This window comes from Mustelus asterias, unplaced genomic scaffold, assembly GCF_964213995.1.
Source record: "Mustelus asterias unplaced genomic scaffold, sMusAst1.hap1.1 HAP1_SCAFFOLD_780, whole genome shotgun sequence".
In the NCBI taxonomy this organism is placed as follows: domain Eukaryota; kingdom Metazoa; phylum Chordata; class Chondrichthyes; order Carcharhiniformes; family Triakidae; genus Mustelus; species Mustelus asterias.
In genome coordinates, this window is record NW_027590727.1 from 22591 (window position 1) to 45984 (window position 23394).

The 23394-nt window shown below is 46.3% G+C and overlaps 1 protein-coding gene across 1 annotated transcript in view; it reads left to right on the plus strand.

Moving 5' to 3' along the window:
* The first annotated feature begins 22790 nt into the window (after positions 1-22790).
* The window catches only part of sv2a (synaptic vesicle glycoprotein 2A), a 64372-nt gene continuing 63768 nt past the window's right edge, over positions 22791-23394 (plus strand). Inside the window, exon 1 of the mRNA XM_078205502.1 lies at positions 22791-23370. Within this exon, the coding sequence (XP_078061628.1) occupies positions 22791-23370 (580 nt within the window). The remainder of the gene's footprint in view (positions 23371-23394) is intronic.

Sequence of the window (23394 nt, forward strand, 5' to 3'; positions counted from 1 at the left end):
TAACAGATACCCGGGAGTGAGTTACAGACTGGAATCTAATCGAGGGGTTTGGGGTGGTTTATATATCAGAATAACAGATACCCGGGAGTGAGTTACAGACTGGAATCTAATCGAGGGGTTTGGGGTGGTTTATATATAGAATAACAGATACCCGGGAGTGAGTTACAGACTGGAATCTAATCGAAAAGTTCAGGGTGGTTAATATATAGAATAACAGATACCCGGGAGTGAGTTACAGACTGGAATCTAATCGAGGGGTTCAGGGTGGTTTATATATAGAATAACAGATCCCCGGGAGTGAGTTACAGACTGGAATCTAATCGAGGGGTTCAGGGTGGCTTATATATAGAATAACAGATACCTGGGAGTGAGTTACAGACTGGAATCTAATCGAGAGGTTCAGGGTGGTTAATATATAGAATAACAGATACCTGGGAGTGAGTTACAGACTGGAATCTAATCGAGAGGTTCAGGGTGGTTTATATATCAGAATAACAGACACCCGAGAGTGAGTTACAGACTGGAACCTAATCGAGGGGTTTGGGGTGGTTTATATATCAGAATAACAGATACCCGGGAGTGAGTTACAGACTGGAATCTAATCGAGGGGTTTGGGGTGGTTTATATATCAGAATAACAGATACCCGGGAGTGAGTTACAGACTGGAATCTAATCGAGGGGTTTGGGGTGGTTTATATATAGAATAACAGATACCCGGGAGTGAGTTACAAACTGGAATCGAATCGAGGGGTTCGGGGTGGTTTATATATAGAATAACAGATACCCGGGAGTCAGTTATAGACTGGAATATAATTGAGGGGTTCGGGGTGGTTTATATATAGAATAACAGATACCCGGGAGTGAGTTACAGATGGAATCTAATCGAGGGGTTCGGGGTGGTTTATATATCAGAATAACAGACACCCGAGAGTGAGTTACAGACTGGAATCTAATCGAGGGGTTTGGGGTGGTTTATATATAGAATAACAGATACCCGGGAGTGAGTTACAGACTGGAATCAAATCGAGGGGTTCAGGGTGGTTTATATATAGAATAACAGATACCCGGGAGTGAGTTACAGACTGGAATCTAATCGAGGGGTTTGGGGTGGTTTATATATAGAATAACAGATACCCGGGAGTGAGTTACAGACTGGAATCTAATCGAGGGGTTCGGGGTGGTTTATTTATAGAATAACAGATACCCGGGAGTGAGTTACAGACTGGAATCTAATCGAGGGGTTCAGGGTGGTTTATATATCAGAATAACAGACACCCGAGAGTGAGTTACAGACTGGAACCTAATCGAGGGGTTTGGGGTGGTTTATATATCAGAATAACAGATACCCGGGAGTGAGTTACAGACTGGAATCTAATTGAGCGGTTCAGGGTGGTTTATATATAGAATAACAGATCCCCGGGAGTGAGTTACAGACTGGAATATAATTGAGGGGTTCGGGGTGGTTTATATATCAGAATAACAGATACCCGGGAGTGAGTTACAGACTGGAATCTAATCGAGGGGTTTGGGGTGGTTTATATATAGAATAACAGATACCCGGGAGTGAGTTACAGACTGGAATCTAATTGAGCGGTTAAGGGTGGTTTATATATAGAATAACAGATCCCCGGGAGTGAGTTACAGACTGGAATCTAATCGAAAAGTTCAGGGTGGTTAATATATAGAATAACAGATACCCGGGAGTGAGTTACAGACTGGAATCTAATCGAGGGGTTCAGGGTGGTTTATATATAGAATAACAGATACCCGGGAGTGAGTTACAGACTGGAATCTAATCGAGGGGTTCAGGGTGGTTTATATATAGAATAACAGATCCCCGGGAGTGAGTTACAGACTGGAATCTAATCGAGGGGTTCAGGGTGGCTTATATATAGAATAACAGATACCTGGGAGTGAGTTACAGACTGGAATCTAATCGAGAGGTTCAGGGTGGTTAATATATAGAATAACAGATACCTGGGAGTGAGTTACAGACTGGAATCTAATCGAGAGGTTCAGGGTGGTTAATATATAGAACAACAGATACCCGGGAATGAGTTACAGACTGGAATCTAATCGAGGGGTTTGGGCTGATTTATATTTCGAATACAAAGGCCCGGGAATGAGTTACAGACTGGAATCTAATCGAGGGGTTCGGGGTGGTTTATATATGGAATAACAGATACCCGGGAGTGAGTTACAGACAGGAATCTAATTGAGGGGTTTGGGGTGATTTATATTTAGAATACAAAGGCTTGGGAATGAGTTACAGACTGGAATCTAATCGAGGGGTTCGGGGTGGTTTATGTATGGAATAACAGATACCCGGGAGTGAGTTACAGACTGGAATCTAATCGAGGGGTTCGGGGTGGTTTATATATGGAATAACAGATACCCGGGAGTGAGTTACAGACTGGAATCTAATCGAGGGGTTCGGGGTGGTTTATATATAGAATAACAGATACCCGGGAGTGAGTTACAGACTGGAATCTAATCGAGGGGTTCGGGGTGGTTTATATATAGAATAACAGATACCCGGGAGTGAGTTACAGACTGGAATCTAATCGACGGGTTCGGGGTGGTTTATATATAGAATAACAGATCCCCGGGAGTGAGTTCCAGACTGGAATCTAATCGAGGGGTTCGGGGTGGTTTATATATAGAATAACAGATACCCGGGAGTGAGTTACAGGCTGAAATATAATTGAGGGGTTCAGGGTGGTTTATATTTAGAATAACAGATACCTGGGAGTGAGTTACAGACTGGAATCTAATCGAGAGGTTCAGGGTGGTTTATATATAGAATAAGAGATACCCGGGAGTGAGTTACAGACTGGAATCTAATCGAGGGGTTCGGGGTAGTTTATATATAGAATAACAGATACCCGGGAGTGAGTTACAGACTGGAATCTAATCGAGAGTTTCAGGGCGGTTAATATATAGAATAACAGATACCTGGGAGTGAGTTACAGACTGGAATCTAATCGAGAGTTTCAGGGCGGTTAATATATAGAATAACAGATACCCGGGAGTGAGTTACAGACTGGAATATAATTGAGGGGTTCGGGGTGGTTTATATATCAGAATAACAGATACCCGGGAGTGAGTTACAGACTGGAATCTAATCGAGGGGTTTGGGGTGGTTTATATATAGAATACAAAGGCTTGGGAATGAGTTACAGACTGGAATCTAATTGAGGGGTTCAGGGTGGTTTATATATGGAATAACAGATACCCGGGAGTGAGATACAGACTGGAATCTAATTGAGGGGTTCAGGGTGGTTTATATATAGAATAACAGATACCCGGGAGTGAGTTACAGACTGGAATCTAATCGAGGGGTTCGGAGTGGTTTATATATAGAATAAAGATACCCGGGAGTGAGTTACAGACTGGAATCTAATCGAGAGGTTGGGGGGCGTTTATATATAGAATAACAGATACCCGGGAGTGAGTTACAGACTGGAATCTAATCGAGGGGTTCGGGGTGGTTTATATATAGAATAACTGATACCCGGGAGTGAGTTACAGACTGGGATCTAATCGAGGGGTTCGGGGTGGTTTATATATAGAATAACAGATACCCGGGAGTGAGTTCCAGACTGGAATCTAATCGAGGGGTTCGGGGTGGTTTATATATAGAATAACAGATACCCGGGAGTGAGTTACAGACTGGAATCTAATCGGGGGGTTGGGGGGCGTTCATATATTGAATAACAGATACCTGGGAGTTCATTAGAGGCTAGATCCTCAACAAGGTGTTTGTGTGGTTTGGATATAGACCAACAGATACGTGGGAATGAATTAAACCCTGAGATAAAAGCAAAATACTGCAATCGGATGCTGGAATCTAAAACAAAAACAGAAAATGGTGGAAAATCTCAGCGGGCCTGAAAGCATCTGTGGGGAGAGAATAGAACCAACATTTCAATACTGGGGGACCCTTCGTCTGCTCCGACTCGAAACTCTGGCTCTATCTCTCCCCACAAATGCTGTCAGACCCACTGGGATCTTCCAGCGTTTTCTGTTCTTGTGCCTGGGAAAGAATTCGGGCACAACAACCTGAATCGAGGGGTTGGGGGTGGTTTATATATAGAATAACAGATACCCGGGAGTGCGTTACAGACTGGAATCTAATCGAGGGGCTCAGGGTGCTTTTTATATAGAATAACAGATACCCGGGAGTGAGTTACAGACTGGAATCTAATCGAGGGGTTCGGGGTGGTTTACATATAGAATAACAGATACCCGGGAGTGAGTTACAGACTGGAATCTAATCGAGGGGTTCGGGGTGGTTTATATATATAGAATAACAGATACCCGGGAGTGAGTTACAGACTGGAATCTAATCGAGGCGTTCGGAGTGGTTTATATATAGAATAACAGATACCCGGGAGTGATTACAGACTGGAATCTAATTGAGGGGTTCAGGGTGGTTTATATATAGAATAAGAGATACCCGGGAGTGAGTTACAGACTGGAATCTAATCGAGGGGCTCAGGGTGCTTTATATATAGACCCGGGAGTGAGTTACAGACTGGAATCTAATCAAGGGGTTTGGGGTGGGTTATATATAGAATAACAGATACCCGGGAGTGAGTTACAGACTGGAGTCTAATCGAGGGGCTCAGGGTGCTTTATATATAGAATAACAGATACCCGGGAGTGAGTTACAGACTGGAATCTAATCAAGGGGTTTGGGGTGGGTTATATATAGAATAACAGATACCCGGGAGTGAGTTACAGACTGGAATCTAATCGAGGGGTTTGGGGTGGGTGATATATAGAATAACAGATACTTGGGAGTGAGTTACAGACTGGAGTCTAATCGAGGGGTTCAGGGTGGTTTATATATAGAATAACAGATACCCGGGAGTGAGTTACAGACTGGAGTCTCATCAAGGGGTTTGGGGTGGCTTATATATAGAATAACAGATGCCCGGGAGTGAGTTACAGACTGGAATCTAATCGAGGTGCTCAGGGTGCTTTATATATAGAATAACAGATACCCGGAAGTGAGTTACAGACTGGAATCTAATCGAGGGGTTCAGGGTGGTTTATATATAGAATAACAGATACCCGGGAGTGAGTTACAGACTGGAATCTAATCGAGGGGTTCGGGGTGGTATATATATCGAATGCCAGATACCCGAGAGTGAGTTACAGACTGGAATCTAATCGAGGGGTTTGGGGTGGGTTATATATAGAATAACAGATACCTGGGAGTGAGTTACAGACTGGAGTCTAATCGAGGGCTTCAGGGTGCTTTTTATATAGAATAACAGATACCCGGGTGTGAGTTACAGACTGGAATCTAATCGAGGGGTTCAGAGTGGTTTATATCTAGAATAACAGATACCCGGGAGTGAGTTACAGACTGGAGTCTCATCAAGGGGTTTGGGGTGGCTTATATATAGAATAACAGATACCCGGGAGTGAGTTACAGACTGGAATCTAATCGAGGGGTTCAGGGTGGTTTATATATAGAATAACAGATACCTGGGAGTGAGTTACAGACTGGAGTCTAATCGAGGGGTTCAGGGTGGTTTATATATAGAATGGATTGGTAACCTGCTGTCTGATCGAAGACAGAGGGTGGTGGCGGATGGAAAATTTTCGGATTGGAGGCAGTTGCTAGCAGTGTGCCACAGGGATCAGTGCTTGGTCCTCTGCTCTTTGTGATTTTTATTAATGACTTAGAGGAGGGGGCTGAAGGGTGGATCAGTAAATTTGCTGATGACACCAAGATTGGTGGAGTAGTGGATGAGGTGGAGGGCTGTTGTAGGCTGCAAAGAGACATAGATAGGATGCAGAGCTGGGCTGAAAAATGGCAAATGGAGTTTAACCCTGATAAATGTGAGGTGATTCATTTTGTTAGGACTAATTTAAATGTGGATTACAGGGTCAAAGGTAGGGTTCTGAAGACTGTGGAGGAACAGAGAGATCTTGGGGTCCTTATCCACAGATCTCTAAAGGTTGCCACTCAAGTGGATAGAGCTGTGAAGAAGGCCTATAGTGTGTTAGCTTTTATTAACAGGGGGTTGGAGTTTAAGAGCCGTGGGGTTATGCTGCAACTGTACAGGACCTTGGTGAGACCACATTTGGAATATTGTGTGCAGTTCTGGTCACCTCACTATAAGAAGGATGTGGAAGCGCTGGAAAGAGTGCAGAGGAGATTTACCAGGATGCTGCCTGGTTTGGAGGGTAGGTCTTATGAGGAAAGGTTGAGGGAGCTAGGGCTGTTCTCTCTGGAGCGGAGGAGGCTGAGGGGAGACTTAATAGAGGTTTATAAAATGAAGAAGGGGATAGATAGAGTGAACGTTCAAAGACTATTTCCTCGGGTGGATGGAGCTATTACAAGGGGGCATAACTATAGGGTTCGTGGTGGGAGATATAGGAAGGACATCAGAGGTAGGTTCTTTACGCAGAGAGTGGTTGGGGTGTGGAATGGACTGCCTGCAGTGATAGTGGAGTCAGACACTTTAGGAACATTTAAGCGATTATTGGATAGGCACATGGAGCACACCAGGATGATAGGGAGTGGGATAGCTTGATCTTGGTTTCAGATAAAGCTCGGCACAACATCGTGGGCCGAAGAACCTGTTCTGTGCTGTACTGTTCTATGTTCTATGTTCTAGAATAACAGATACCCGGGTGTGAGTTACAGACTGGAGTCTAATCGAGGGGTTCAGGGTGGTTTATATATAGAATAACAGATACCCGGGAGTGAGTTACAGACTGGAATCTAATCAAGGGGTTCGGGGGGTTTATATATAGAATAACAGATACCCGGGAGTGAGTTACAGACTGGAATCTAATCGAGGGGTTCGAGGTGGTTTATATATAGAATAACAGATATCCAGGAGTGAGTTACAGACTGGAATCTAATCGAGGGGTTCGGGGTGGTTTATATATGGAATAACAGATACCCGACAGTGAGTTACAGACTGGAATCTAATCGGGGCGTTCGGAGTGGTTTATATATAGAATAACAGATACCTGGGAGCGAGTTACAGACTGGAATCTAATCGAGGGATTCGGGGTGGTTTATATATAGAATAACAGATACCTGGGAATGGGTTACAGACTGGAATCTAATCGAGGGGTTTGGGGTGGTTTATATATAGAATAACAGATACCCGGGAGTGAGTTATAGACTGGAATCTAATCGTGGGGTTCGGGGTGGTTTATATATTGAATAACAGATATCCTGGAGTGAGTTACAGACTGGAATCTGTTCGAGGGGTTCAGGATGTTTTATGTATAGAATAACAGATCCCCGGGAGTGAGTTACAGACTGGAACCTAATTGAGGGGTTCAGGGTGGTTTCTATATAGAATAACAGATACCCTGGAGTGAGTTATAGACTCGAATCTAATCGAGGGGTTCGAGGTGGTTTATATATATAGAATAACAGATACCCGGGAGTGAGTTACAGACTGGAATCTAATTGAGGGGTTCAGGGTGGTTTATATATAGAGTAACAGATACCTGGGAGTGAGTTACAGACTGGAATCTAATCGAGGGGTTTGGGGTGGGTTATATATAGAATAACAGATACTTGGGAGTGAGTAACAGACTGTGGTCTAATCGAGGGGTTCAGGGTGGTTTATATATAGAATAACAGATACCCGGGAGTGAGTTACAGACTGGAGTCTCATCAAGGGGTTTGGGGTGGCTTATATATAGAATAACAGATGCCCGGGAGTGAGTTACAGACTGGAATCTAATCGAGGTGCTCAGGGTGCTTTATATATAGAATAACAGATACCCGGAAGTGAGTTACAGACTGGAATCTAATCGAGGGGTCCAGGGTGGTTTATATATAGAATAACAGATACCCGGGAGTGAGTTACAGACTGGAGTCTCATCAAGGGGTTTGGGGTGGCTTATATATAGAATAACAGATCCCCGGGAGTGAGTTACAGACTGGAATCTAATCGAGGGGTTCAGGGTGGTTTATATATAGAATAACAGATACCTGGGAGTGAGTTACAGACTGGAGTCTAATCGAGGGGTTCAGGGTGGTTTATATATAGAATGGATAGGTAACCTGCTGTCTGATCGAAGACAGAGGGTGGTGGTGGATGGAAAATTTCCGATTGGAGGCAGTTGCTAGCAGTGTGCCACAGGGATCAGTGCTTGGTCCTCTGCTCTTTGTGATTTTTATTAATGACTTAGAGGAGGGGGCTGAAGGGTGGATCAGTAAATTTGCTGATGACACCAAGATTGGTGGAGTAGTGGATGAGGTGGAGGGCTGTTGTAGGCTGCAAAGAGACATAGATAGGATGCAGAGCTGGGCTGAAAAATGGCAAATGGAGTTTAACCCTGATAAATGTGAGGTGATTCATTTTGTTAGGACTAATTTAAATGTGGATTACAGGGTCAAAGGTAGGGTTCTGAAGACTGTGGAGGAACAGAGAGATCTTGGGGTCCTTATCCACAGATCTCTAAAGGTTGCCACTCAAGTGGATAGAGCTGTGAAGAAGGCCTATAGTGTGTTAGCTTTTATTAACAGGGGGTTGGAGTTTAAGAGCCGTGGGGTTATGCTGCAACTGTACAGGACCTTGGTGAGACCACATTTGGAATATTGTGTGCAGTTCTGGTCACCTCACTATAAGAAGGATGTGGAAGCGCTGGAAAGAGTGCAGAGGAGATTTACCAGGATGCTGCCTGGTTTGGAGGGTAGGTCTTATGAGGAAAGGTTGAGGGAGCTAGGGCTGTTCTCTCTGGAGCGGAGGAGGCTGAGGGGAGACTTAATAGAGGTTTATAAAATGAAGAAGGGGATAGATAGAGTGAACGTTCAAAGACTATTTCCTCGGGTGGATGGAGCTATTACAAGGGGGCATAACTATAGGGTTCGTGGTGGGAGATATAGGAAGGACATCAGAGGTAGGTTCTTTACGCAGAGAGTGGTTGGGGTGTGGAATGGACTGCCTGCAGTGATAGTGGAGTCAGACACTTTAGGAACATTTAAGCGATTATTGGATAGGCACATGGAGCACACCAGGATGATAGGGAGTGGGATAGCTTGATCTTAGTTTCAGATAAAGCTCGGCACAACATCGTGGGCCGAAGAACCTGTTCTGTGCTGTACTGTTCTATGTTCTAGAATAACAGATACCCGGGTGTGAGTTACAGACTGGAGTCTAATCGAGGGGTTCAGGGTGGTTTATATATAGAATAACAGATACCCGGGAGTGAGTTACAGACTGGAATCTAATCAAGGGGTTCGGGGGGTTTATATATAGAATAACAGATACCCGGGAGTGAGTTACAGACTGGAATCTAATCGAGGGGTTCGAGGTGGTTTATATATAGAATAACAGATATCCAGGAGTGAGTTACAGACTGGAATCTAATCGAGGGGTTCGGGGTGGTTTATATATGGAATAACAGATACCCGACAGTGAGTTACAGACTGGAATCTAATCGGGGCGTTCGGAGTGGTTTATATATAGAATAACAGATACCTGGGAGCGAGTTACAGACTGGAATCTAATCGAGGGATTCGGGGTGGTTTATATATAGAATAACAGATACCTGGGAATGAGTTACAGACTGGAATCTAATCGAGGGGTTTGGGGTGGTTTATATATAGAATAACAGATACCCGGGAGTGAGTTATAGACTGGAATCTAATCGTGGGGTTCGGGGTGGTTTATATATTGAATAACAGATATCCTGGAGTGAGTTACAGACTGGAATCTGTTCGAGGGGTTCAGGATGTTTTATGTATAGAATAACAGATCCCCGGGAGTGAGTTACAGACTGGAACCTAATTGAGGGGTTCAGGGTGGTTTCTATATAGAATAACAGATACCCTGGAGTGAGTTATAGACTCGAATCTAATCGAGGGGTTCGAGGTGGTTTATATATATAGAATAACAGATACCCGGGAGTGAGTTACAGACTGGAATCTAATTGAGGGGTTCAGGGTGGTTTATATATAGAGTAACAGATACCTGGGAGTGAGTTACAGACTGGAATCTAATCGAGGGGTTTGGGGTGGGTTATATATAGAATAACAGATACTTGGGAGTGAGTAACAGACTGTGGTCTAATCGAGGGGTTCAGGGTGGTTTATATATAGAATAACAGATACCCGGGAGTGAGTTACAGACTGGAGTCTCATCAAGGGGTTTGGGGTGGCTTATATATAGAATAACAGATACCCGGGAGTGAGTTACAGACTGGAATCTAATCGAGGGGCTCAGGGTGCTTTATATATAGAATAACAGATACCCGGAAGTGAGTTACAGACTGGAATCTAATCGAGGGGTTCAGGGTGGTTTATATATAGAATAACAGATACCCGGGAGTGAGTTACAGACTGGAATCTAATCGAGGGGTTCGGGGTGGTTTATATATAGAATGCCAGAAACCCGAGAGTGAGTTACAGACTGGAATCTAATCGAGAGGTTTGGGGTGGGTTATATGTAGAATAGCAGATACCTGGGAGTGAGTTACAGACTGGAGTCTAATCGAGGGCTTCAGGGTGGTTTATATATAGAATAACAGATACCCGGGTGTGAGTTACAGACTGGAATCTAATCGAGGGGTTCAGAGTGGTTTATATATAGAATAACAGATACCCGGGAGTGAGTTACAGACTGGAGTCTCATCAAGGGGTTTGGGGTGGCTTATATATAGAATAACAGATACCCGGGAGTGAGTTACAGACTGGAATCTAATCGAGGGGTTCAGGGTGGTTTATATATAGAATAACAGATACCTGGGAGTGAGTTACAGACTGGAGTCTAATCGAGGGGTTCAGGGTGGTTTATATATAGAATGGATAGGTAACCTGCTGTCTGATCGAAGACAGAGGGTGGTGGTGGATGGAAAATTTCCGATTGGAGGCAGTTGCTAGCAGTGTGCCACAGGGATCAGTGCTTGGTCCTCTGCTCTTTGTGATTTTTATTAATGACTTAGAGGAGGGGGCTGAAGGGTGGATCAGTAAATTTGCTGATGACACCAAGATTGGTGGAGTAGTGGATGAGGTGGAGGGCTGTTGTAGGCTGCAAAGAGACATAGATAGGATGCAGAGCTGGGCTGAAAAATGGCAAATGGAGTTTAACCCTGATAAATGTGAGGTGATTCATTTTGTTAGGACTAATTTAAATGTGGATTACAGGGTCAAAGGTAGGGTTCTGAAGACTGTGGAGGAACAGAGAGATCTTGGGGTCCTTATCCACAGATCTCTAAAGGTTGCCACTCAAGTGGATAGAGCTGTGAAGAAGGCCTATAGTGTGTTAGCTTTTATTAACAGGGGGTTGGAGTTTAAGAGCCGTGGGGTTATGCTGCAACTGTACAGGACCTTGGTGAGACCACATTTGGAATATTGTGTGCAGTTCTGGTCACCTCACTATAAGAAGGATGTGGAAGCGCTGGAAAGAGTGCAGAGGAGATTTACCAGGATGCTGCCTGGTTTGGAGGGTAGGTCTTATGAGGAAAGGTTGAGGGAGCTAGGGCTGTTCTCTCTGGAGCGGAGGAGGCTGAGGGGAGACTTAATAGAGGTTTATAAAATGATGAAGGGGATAGATAGAGTGAACGTTCAAAGACTATTTCCTCGGGTGGATGGAGCTATTACAAGGGGGCATAACTATAGGGTTCGTGGTGGGAGATATAGGAAGGACATCAGAGGTAGGTTCTTTACGCAGAGAGTGGTTGGGGTGTGGAATGGACTGCCTGCAGTGATAGTGGAGTCAGACACTTTAGGAACATTTAAGCGGTTATTGGATAGGCACATGGAGCACACCAGGATGATAGGGAGTGGGATAGCTTGATCTTGGTTTCAGATAAAGCTCGGCACAACATCGTGGGCCGAAGAACCTGTTCTGTGCTGTACTGTTCTATGTTCTATGTTCTAGAATAACAGATACCCGGGTGTGAGTTACAGACTGGAGTCTAATCGAGGGGTTCGGGGGTTTTATATATAGAATAACAGATACCCGGGAGTGAGTTACAGACTGGAATCTAATCGAGGGGTTCGAGGTGGTTTATATATAGAATAACAGATATCCAGGAGTGAGTTACAGACTGGAATCTAATCGAGGGGTTCGGGGTGGTTTATGTATAGAATAACAGATATCCAGGAGTGAGTTACAGACTGGAATCTAATCGGGGCGTTCGGAGTGGTTTATATATAGAATAACAGATACCTGGGAATGAGTTACAGACTGGAATCTAATCGAGGGGTTTGGGGTGGTTTATATATAGAATAACAGATACCCGACAGTGAGTTACAGACTGGAATCAAATCGAGGCGTTTGGAGTGGTTTATATATAGAATAACAGATACCTGGGAATGAGTTACAGACTGGAATCTAATTGAGGCGTTCTATGTGGTTTATATATCGAATAACAAATACCCGGGAGTGAGTTATAGACTGGAATCTAATCGTGGGGTTCGGGGTGGTTTATATATTGAATAACAGATATCCTGGAGTGAGTTACAGACTGGAATCTGTTCGAGGGGTTCAGGATGTTTTATGTATAGAATAACAGATCCCCGGGAGTGAGTTACAGACTGGAACCTAATTGAGGGGTTCAGGGTGGTTTCTATATAGAATAACAGATACCCTGGAGTGAGTTATAGACTCGAATCTAATCGAGGGGTTCGAGGTGGTTTATATATATAGAATAACAGATACCCGGGAGTGAGTTACAGACTGGAATCTAATTGAGGGGTTCAGGGTGGTTTATATATAGAATAACAGATACCCAGGAGTGAGTTACAGACTGGAATCTAATCGAGGGGTTCGGGGTGGTGTATATATATATAGAATAACAGATACCCGGGAGTGAGTTACAGACTGGAATCTAATCGAGGGGTTCAGGGTGGTTTATATATAGAATAACAGGTACCCAGGAGTGAGTTACAGACTGGAATCTAATCGAGGGGTTCAGAGTGGTTTATATATAGAATAACAGATACCCGGGTGTGAGTTACAGACTGGAATCTAATCGAGGGGTTCAGAGTGGTTTATATATAGAATAACAGATACCCGGGAGTGAGTTACAGACTGGAGTCTCATCAAGGGGTTTGGGGTGGTTTATATATAGAATAACAGATACCTGGGAGTGAGTTACAGACTGGAGTCTAATCGAGGGGTTCAGGGTGGTTTATATATAGAATGGATAGGTAACCTGCTGTCTGATCGAAGACAGAGGGTGGTGGTGGATGGAAAATTTTCAGATTGGAGGCAGGTTGCTAGCAGTGTGCCACAGGGATCAGTGCTTGGTCCTCTGCTCTTTGTGATTTTTATTAATGACTTAGAGGAGGGGGCTGAAGGGTGGATCAGTAAATTTGCTGATGACGCCAAGATTGGTGGAGTAGTGGATGAGGTGGAGGGCTGTTGTCGGCTGCAAAGAGACATAGATAGGATGCAGAGCTGGGCTGAAAAATGGCAAATGGAGTTTAACCCTGATAAATGTGAGGTGATTCATTTTGTTAGGACTAATTTAAATGTGGATTACAGGGTCAAAGGTAGGGTTCTGAAGACTGTGGAGGAACAGAGAGATCTTGGGGTCCTTATCCACAGATCTCTAAAGGTTGCCACTCAAGTGGATAGAGCTGTGAAGAAGGCCTATAGTGTGTTAGCTTTTATTAACAGGGGGTTGGAGTTTAAGAGCCGTGGGATTATGCTGCAACTTTACAGGACCTTGGTGAGACCACATTTGGAATATTGTGTGCAGTTCTGGTCACCTCACTATAGGAAGGATGTGGAAGCGCTGGAAAGAGTGCAGAGGAGATTTACCAGGATGCTGCCTGGTTTGGAGGGTAGGTCTTATGAGGAAAGGTTGAGGGAGCTAGGGCTGTTCTCTCTGGAGCGGAGGAGGCTGAGGGGAGACTTAATAGAGGTTTATAAAATGATGAAGGGGATAGATAGAGTGAACGTTCAAAGACTATTTCCTCGGGTGGATGGAGCTATTACAAGGGGGCGTAACTATAGGGTTCGTGGAGGGAGATATAGGAAGGACATCAGAGGTAGGTTCTTTACGCAGAGAGTGGTTGGGGTGTGGAATGGACTGCCTGAAGTGATAGTGGAGTCAGACACTTTAGGAACATTTAAGCGGTTATTGGATAGGCACATGGAGCACACCAGGATGATAGGGAGTGGGATAGCTTGATCTTGGTTTCAGATAAAGCTCGGCACAACATCGTGGGCCGAAGGACCTGTTCTGTGCTGTACTGTTCTATGTTCTATGTTCTAGAATAACAGATACCCGGGTGTGAGTTACAGACTGGAGTCTAATCGAGGGGTTCAGGGTGATTTACATATAGAATAACAGATACACGGGAGTGAGTTACAGACTGGAATCTAATCGAGGGGTTCGAGGTGGTTTATATATAGAATAACAGATATCCAGGAGTGAGTTACAGACTGGAATCTAATCGAGGGGTTCAGGGTGGTTTATATATAGAATAACAGATACCCGGGAGTGAGTTACAGACTGGAATCTAATCGAGGGGTTCGGGGTGGTTTATATATAGAATAACAGATACCCGGGAATGAGTTACAGACTGGAATCTCATCGAGGCGTTCGGGGTTGTTTATATATCGAATAACTGTTACCCTGGAGTGAGTTACAGACTGGAATCTAATCGAGGAGTTCAATTCAATACAGGTTGGCATTTAGTTGGGGCTTGTTCTGTAAAATGGGTGCGAGGGATTGGCTAGTGGCCAGCCTGACTTCAGTGGTGGGCAAATGATTGGAAACCATTCACAGACAAGTACACCGTCAGTGAGGAAAGCACAGATTGATCAGGGATATTCAGCATGGTATTGTTAGGGCAAGATCATGTCTTACCAACTGAATAGTATTTTTTTGAGGAAGTGACAGGGAGGAGTGATGAGGGGAGTGCAGTAGATGTTGTCTACATGGATTTCAATAAGACATCTGTCAAGGTCTCACATGGCGGACTGGTCAAAAAAGTGAGATCTCCTGGGATACGTAGGGTGGCGAGTCGGATCCAAAATTAGCTCAGTGACAGGAAACAAAGGGTGACGGTCGATGGATGTTTTTGTGAATGGAGAAGGGTTTCCAGTGGTGTTCTACGGGGCTCAGTGTTGGAGCCCTTGCTGTTTGTTGTATAGATTAATGAATTAGAATTAAATGTGGGAGGCATGATTGGGAAATTTGCGGATGTCAGTGGTAGTTGATAGCGAAGAGAACTGGAAAATCCGGCAGAGTGTGTGGTGATGCATTTGCAGGGGGCAAAGCAAGCAAGGGACTAACCAATAAACCATTAGATACTGAGAGGGGTTCAGGAAGTGAGAGACATTGGAGTTCCAGGATTTTGACTCAGTGACGATGAAGGAATGCCGAGGGAGCGGAGATTGCAGATAGTGGCGGGGGAGCAAGCTTAGGCAGGAGGTCAAAAATCAGTTTGCCGGTTGTGAGAAATTAGTTTGGAATCTTGTTCAGTGCATTGAATTCCCCCAACAAGCATGGAGGGGGCAATTCAATACACTGCCTGAGAGTGTGCTGGGATAATTCAATACACTGCCTGAGAGTGTGCTGGGATAATTCAATACACTGCCTGAAAATGTGCTGGGATAATTCAATACACTGCCTGAGAGTGTGCTGGGATAATTCAATGCCCGGTCTGAGAGTGTGCTGGGATAATTCAATGCACTGAGAGTGTGCTGGGATAATTCAATGCACTGCCTGAGAGTGTGCTGGGATAATTCAATGCCCGGTCTGAGAGTGTGCTGGGATAATTCAATGCCCGGTCTGAGAGTGTGCTGGGATAATTCAATGCCCGGTCTGAGAGTGTGCTGGGATAATTCAATGCACTGAGAGTGTGCTGGGATAATTCAATGCACTGTCTGAGAGTGTGCTGGGATAATTCAATGCACTGTCTGAGAGTGTGCTGGGATAATTCAATGCACTGAGAGTGTGCTGGGATAATTCAATGCACTGTCTGAGAGTGTGCTGGGATAATTCAATGCACTGAGAGTGTGCTGGGATAATTCAATGCCCGGTCTGAGAGTGTGCTGGGATAATTCAAAGGACAAAGAACAATACAGCACAGGAACAGGCCCTTCGGCCCTCCAAGCCCGCGCCGCTCCCTGGTCCAAACTAGACCATTCTTTTGTATCCCTCCATTCCCACGCCGTTCATGTGGCTATCTAGATAAGTCTTAAACGTTCCCAGTGTGTCCGCCTCCACCACCTTGCCCGGCAGCGCATTCCAGGCCCCCACCACCCTCTGTGTAAAATACGTCCTTCTGATATCCGTGTTAAACCTCCCTCCCTTCTCCTTGAACCTATGATCCCTCGTGAACGTCACCACCGACCTGGGGAAAAGCTTCCCACCGTTCACCCTATCTATGCCTTTCATAATTTTATACACCTCTATTAGGTCACCCCTCATCCTCCGTCTTTCCAGTGAGAACAACCCCAGTTTACCCAATCTCTCCTCATAACTAAGCCCTTCCATACCAGGCAACATCCTGGTAAACCTCCTCTGTACTCTCTCCAAAGCCTCCAACGTCCTTCTGGTAGTGTGGCGACCAGAACTGGACGCAGTATTCCAAATGCAGCCGAACCAACGTTCTATACATCTGCAACATCAGACCCCAACTTTTATACTCTATGCCCCGTCCTATAAAGGCAAGCATGCCATATGCCTTCTTCACCACCTTCTCCACCTGTGCCGTCACCTTCAAGGATCTGTGGACTTGCACACCCAGGTCCCTCTGCGTATCTACACCCTTTATGGTTCTGCCATAATGCACTGTCTGAGAGTGTGCTGGGATAATTCAATGCACTGAGTGCAAAGGTAAGGAAAGGAGTAGGAAGGCAGTGGTGATTGGGGAGCGGCGCGGGCTTGGAGGGCCGAAGGGCCTGTTCCTGTGCTGTATTGTTCTTTGTTCTTTGACTCCACAGTGAGGGGGTCAGACAGGTGTTTCTGTGGAAGAAGTCAAGAAACGCGGATGGTGGTTTGACTCCCTGGAGCCGGGATCAGGGGTGTTTCCAACAGGGTCCAAGAAATCCTTAAGTTGGAGGGAGAGGAGCCAGAGGTCGTGGTGCATACTGGTACTGCCGACATAGGCAGGAAAGGGGAAGGGGTTATGAAAAGAGAATATAGGGAGTTAAGTAAAAGGAACGCCAAGGTAGTAATCTCAGGATTGCTACCTGTGCCACGAGACAGTGAGGGAAGGAACGGAATAAGGTGGAGGATGAATGAGTGGCTGAGGGATTGGAGCAGGGGTCAGGGATTCAGGTTCCTGGATCATTGGGACGTCTTCAGGGGCAGGTGCGACCTGTACAAAAAGGACGGGTTTCACTTAAATCCCAGGGGGACCAATATCCTGGCGGGAAGGTTTGCTAAGGCTACTGGGGAGTGTTTAAACTAGAATGGTTGGGGGCTGGGAATCAAAATGTGGTGACTGGGAGAGAGGAGGTTAGAGTAAAAATAAGAGGGGCTGGTCGGCAGTGTGAGAGGGAGGATAGGCAGGTGAAGGGGAAAGGGAGCTCTCAGACCGAAGGGTTGAGGTGTGTTTATTTTAACGCAAGGAGTGTAGTGAACAAAATGGATGAGCTTAGAGCGTGGATCGCTGCTTGGAAGTGTGATGTGGTGGCCATTACAGAGACTTGGTTATCTCAGGGTCAGGACTGGGTACTTCAAGTGCCGGGTTTCAGATGTTTCAGGAGGGACAGGGAAGGAGGCAAAAGAGGTGGGGGAGTGGCACTGTTGATCAGGGATAGTGTCACAACTGTAGAAAAGATGGACGCCATGGAGGGATTGTCGATGGAATCTCTGTGGGTGGAGGTTAGGAACAGGAAGGGGTCGGTAACTTTACTGGGTGTTTTCTATAGGCCGCCCAATAGTAGCAGGGATGTGGAGGAGCAGATTGGGAAGCAGATTCTGGAGAGATGTGATAATAACAGAGTGGTCATGATGGGAGATTTTAATTTCCCAAATATCAATTGGAATATCCCTAGGGTAAGGGGTTAGATGGAGAGGAGTTTGTTAGGTGTGTTCAGGAGAGCTTCCTGACACAGTATGTGGATAAGCCTACAAGAGGAGAGGCTGTGCTTGATTTGATATTAGGGAATGAACCTGGGCAGGTATCAGATCTATCAGTGGGAGAGCATTTTGGGGATAGTCATCATAACTCTATCTCCTTTACACTCGCATTAGAGAGAGATAGGATCAGCCGAGCTCGGAAAGTGTCTATCTGGACTAAGGGCAACTATGATGCTATTAGGCAGGAAATTACAGGCATAAATTGGAAGGAGGTATTCTCAGGGAAATGTACAGAAGAAATGTGGCAAATTTTCAAGGAAAATTTGTCTGGAGCTCTGCACGGCAATGTTCCAGTGAGACAGGGGAGTTATGGTAGGTTACAGGAACCGTGGTGCACGAAAGCTGTAACGGATTTAGTCAGGAAGAAAAGAAAAGTCTACAAAAGGTTCAGGGAGCTAGGTAATGTTAGAAATCTAGAAGAATATACGACTAGTAGGAAGGAACTAAAGAGGGAATTTAGAAGAGCCAGGAGGGGACATGAGAAGACCTTGGCAGACAGGATAAAGGAAAACCCCAAGGCATTCTACAAGTATGTGAAGAGCAAGAGGATAAGATGTGAAGGAGTAGGACCTATCAAATGTGACGGTGGGAAAGTCTGTATTGAACCGGTAGAAGTAGCAGAGGTACTCAATGAATACTTTACTTCAGTATTCACAGTGGAAAAGGATCTTGGTAGTTGCAGTGCAGACTTGCAGTGGACTGAGAAGATTGAGAATGTGGACATTAGGAAAGAGGATGTGTTGGAGCTTTTGAAAAGCATCAAGTTAGATAAATCGCCGGGAAAGGATGGGATGTACCCCAGGTTACTGTGGGAGGCGAGGGAAGAGATTGCTGATCCTCTGGCGATGATCTTTGCATCGTCAATGGAGATGGGAGAGGTTCCGGAGGATTGGAGGATTGCGGATGTGGTTCCGTTATTCAAGAAAGGGAGAAGAGATAGCCCAGGAAATTATAGACCGGTGAGTCTAACCTCAGTGGTAGGTAAGTTGATGGAGAAGATCCTGAGAGGCAGGATTTATGAACATTTGGAAAGGAATGGTATGATCAGAAGTAGCCAGCACGGCTTTGTCCGAGGCAGATCATGCCTTACGAGTCTGATTGAGTTTTTTGAAGATGTGACTAGACACTTAGATGGGGGAAGAGTGGTAGATGTGGTTTATGTGGATTTCAGTAAGGTGTTTGATAAGGTGCCCCATGCAAGGCCTATGGAGAAAGTGAATGGGGCATGGGATACAAGGGGACGTTGCTTTGTGGATTCAGAACTGGCTTGCCCACAGAAGGCAAAGAGCGGTTGTAGATGGGACTTTTTCAGAGTGGAGGTCGGTCACCAGATCCCAGGGATCTGTTCTGGGACCCTTGCTCTTTGTGATTTTTATAAATGACCTGGATGAGGAAGTGGAGGGATGGGTTGGCAAGTTTGCTGATGACACAAAGGTTGGAGGTGTTGTGGATAGTGTAGAGGGATGTCAGAAGTTGCAACAAGACATAGATACGATGCAAGACTGGGCGGAGAAGTGGCAGATGGACTTCAACCCAGATAAGTGTGTGGTGGTTCATTTTGGCAGGTCGAATAGGATGGAAGAATATAATATTAAGGGTAAGACGCTTGGCAGTGTGGAAGAACTGAGGGATCTTGGGGTCTGGGTTCATAGGACGCTCAAAGCGGCGTCACAGGTAGAGGCTGTGGTTAAGAAGGCGTATGGAATACTGGCCTTCATCAAGAGAGGAATTGAGTTTAGAAATCGGGAGATAATGCTGCAGCTGTATAGGACCCTGGTCAGACCCCACCTGGAGTACTGTGCCCAGTTCTGGTCGCCTCACTACAGAAAAGATGTGGAAGCCATAGAACGGGTGCAGAGGAGATTTACGAGGATGTTGTCGGGATTAAGTGGTATGCGTTATGAGGATAGGTTGAGGGAGCTAGGTCTATTCTGCTTGGAGAGGCGAAGGATGAGAGGTTACCTGATAGAGGTGTATAAGATGTTGAGAGGTATTGATAGAGTGGATTCTCAGAGGCTTTTACCCAGGGCTGAAATGGTTGTCACGAGAGGCCACAGGTTTAGGGTGCTGGGGAGTAGGTACAGAGGAGATGTTAGGGGTAAGTTTTTCACTCAGAGGGTGGTGGGTGCGTGGAATTGGCTGCCGGTAGTGGTGGTGGAAGCGGATTCCATTGAGTCTTTTAAGAGACTTTTGGGTAGGTTCATGGAGTTTAGTCAGAGGGTTATAGATGAGCCTAGAAGGTAAGGAAATTGTTCGGCGCAACCTGTGGGCCGAAGGGCCTGTTTGTGCTGTAGCTTTTCTATGTTCTATGTTCTAATTCAGTGCACTGTCTGAGAGTGCGATGGGGGGATTCAGTGCTGGTTTCCAAATGGAATCAGATTAGCCCCTGAAAAAAGAGAGTTAACATGCAAACAGGGCATGGGCAGAGGGAGAGGAACTAGCTGAGTTGGTCTTGCAGAGAGTTGGCACTGACCTGAAAGATGGAATGGCTTCCTCCTGCTCTGTCGCTGTACAATGATCCTTTCTCAGTGTGGGACTGACATTACTGTACAGTGGAGCTAATCGCCTCACTGTATCATCTGGCTCATGAGGACCAAGTTCCAGAATTCCTGGCTCACCACCAACACCTTGTCCCTAACTCACCCTGACGACTGGACTTCTAACGATGGGAATTTATTTACGAGCTAAGGAGTAATCTTGAGTACTGACAAATGTTTGTGAATTATTACATGCCTCACTTTCCCAGGACTGGGAAAAATTGGGGGCGGCACGGCAGCACAGTGGTTAGCACTGCTGTCTCACAGCACCTGGGACCCGGGTTCGATTCCCAGCTCGGGTCACTGTCTGTGTGGAGTTTGCACGTTCTCCCCGTGTCTGCGTGGGTTTCCTCCGAGTGCTCTGGTTTCCTCCCGCACTCCAAAGATGTGTGGGTTAGGTGGATTGGCCGTGCTAAGTTGCCCCTTAATGTCAGGGGGACTAGCAGAGTAAATATTTGGGGTTCTGGGTTAGGACCTGGGTGGAATTGTTGGCGGGGCAGACTCGATGGGCTGGGAGCGGCACGGTGGCTAGCATTGCTGCCTCACAGCGCCAGAGACCTGGGTTCCCTAATAGCGGCACGGTGGCACAGTGGCTAGCACCGCTGCCTCTCAGCACCAGGGGCCCAGGTTCGATTCCCGGCTTGGGTCACTGTCTGTGCGGAGTCTGCACGTTCTCCCCGTGTCAGCGTGGGTTTCCTCCGGGTGCTCCGGTTTCCTCCCACAGTCTGAAAAACGTGCTGGTTAGGGTGCATTGGCCGTGCTAAACTCTCCCTCTGTGTACCCGAACAGGTGCCAGAATGTGGCGACTAGGGGATTTTCACAGTAACTTCACTGCAGTGTTAATGTAAGCCGACTTGTGACAATAATAAATAAACTTTTAAGACAAATAGCCTCCTTCTGCACTGTAGGGATTCTATGACTGATTTGTGTGTGATTCACTCTGGTGCGATGGACCTGTTGATAGGGACCTGTATGGGAAGCAGACTGTTCAGGATGAGTCTGTTAGCTGGTGTGGCTCCTGTCCCCTTTTGGCTAAACAGCTCTATTCTAACCCTGTGCTGCGTTCACTGTGAAAGGTAAGCATGCGCATGCAGCAGGCGGTAAAGAAGGCAAATGGTATGTTGGCCTTCATTGCGAGAGGTTCCGAGTACAGGAGCAGGGATGTGTTGTTGCAATTATACAGGGCCTTGGTGAGGCCACACCTGGAGTATTGTGTGCAGTTTTGGTCTCCTTTTCTGAGGAAGGATGTTCTTGCTCTGGAGGGTGCGCAGTGAAGGTTTACCAGGCTGATTCCGGGGATGGTTGGATTGGTGTATGAGGAGAGATTGACTAGGTTAGGATTGTTTTCACTGGAGTTCAGACGAATGAGGGTGGAATCTCATAGAGACTTATAAAATTCTAACAGGACTAGACAGGGCAGATGCAGGGAGGATGTTCCCGATGGTGGGGGTGAGTCCAGAACCAGGGGTCACAGTCTGAGGATTCAGGGTAGACCATTTAGGACGGAGATGAGGAGACATTTCTTCACCCGGTGAGCCTGTGGAATTCATTACCACAGGAAGTAGTTGATGCCAAAACATTGAATGTATTCAAGAGGCGGCTGGATGTAGCACTTGGGGCGAACGGGGTCAAAGGTTATGGGGAGAAAGCAGGACTAGGCTATTGAGTTGGATGATCAGCCATGATGGTGATGAATGGCGGAGCAGGCTCGAAGGGCCGAATGGCCTCCTCCTCCTATCTTCTATGTTTTTATGTTTCTAACTGATGAAACTGACTGACTACTTTTTCTCTTTCAGACTCCGTCGATCCAATAATTGAGGTGTTCCTGTCTGTGGGGATGATCGAGTACGTCACCAAGTCACTGTGCTGCTCTACCTCCTAACGTCCTGCCTACAGATACCGCCCTTTCCTCAGCTGATCCTCACTCGTGCTCACTGCTCAGTCAACCCATTCATTCCCACTCAGCCTCTCCCAGCTCAATTCCCGCTCGCTCTCCTGGCTCGGTTCCCTGTAGTGCAGCCCACTTGCTCTTTGCACTCAATATCTCTGCCTCGCTCGCTCTCCCTGCTCAATCCCTGTCTGATTCACGTACCGTCTGGAGCCCGTGTGCCCCGGGACTAACACCTCTGGGGTTTCACTCCTGGATGTGATACACTGCCAATCTCCCTGCCAACCTCCACCAGCCCCCCCCTCTCGAGCCAGGTCACCATGGATGACAACTTCAAGGACCGCACGGCCTTCATTAGAGGGGCTAAGGACATCGCCAAGGAGGTTAAGCGTCAGGCGGCCAAGAAGGTGGGGAAGGGCACAGACCGGCTCCAGGACGAATACAGTCGCCGCTCTTACACACGATTCCAGGAGGACGACGACGATGATGATGACTTCCAGCCACAGCATAGCTACACGCGTGGAAATGATGAGGAGGGAGGCTCGAGCGACGCCACCGAGGGTCACGATGAGGAGGACGAGATATACGAGGGGGAATACCAGGGCATCCCCCACGCCAACAAGATGGTGGACGACCACATGGCGAGCACACAGCCCATGGTGGATGAGTTTCGAGATTATGAGGAGATGGAAGGGGAACGGGAGAAGGAGAAGGAGCAGCTGGCTCAGCAGTACGAGCTGATCCTGCAGGAGTGCGGGCACGGCCGCTTCCAGTGGACGCTCTACTTTGTCCTGGGCCTGGCTCTCATGGCTGATGGTGTCGAGGTCTTTGTGGTTGGTTTTGTGCTGCCCAGTGCTGAGAAGGACATGTGCTTATCTGACTCCAACAAGGGCATGCTCGGTAAGTGGAGGCAGCACGCAACCC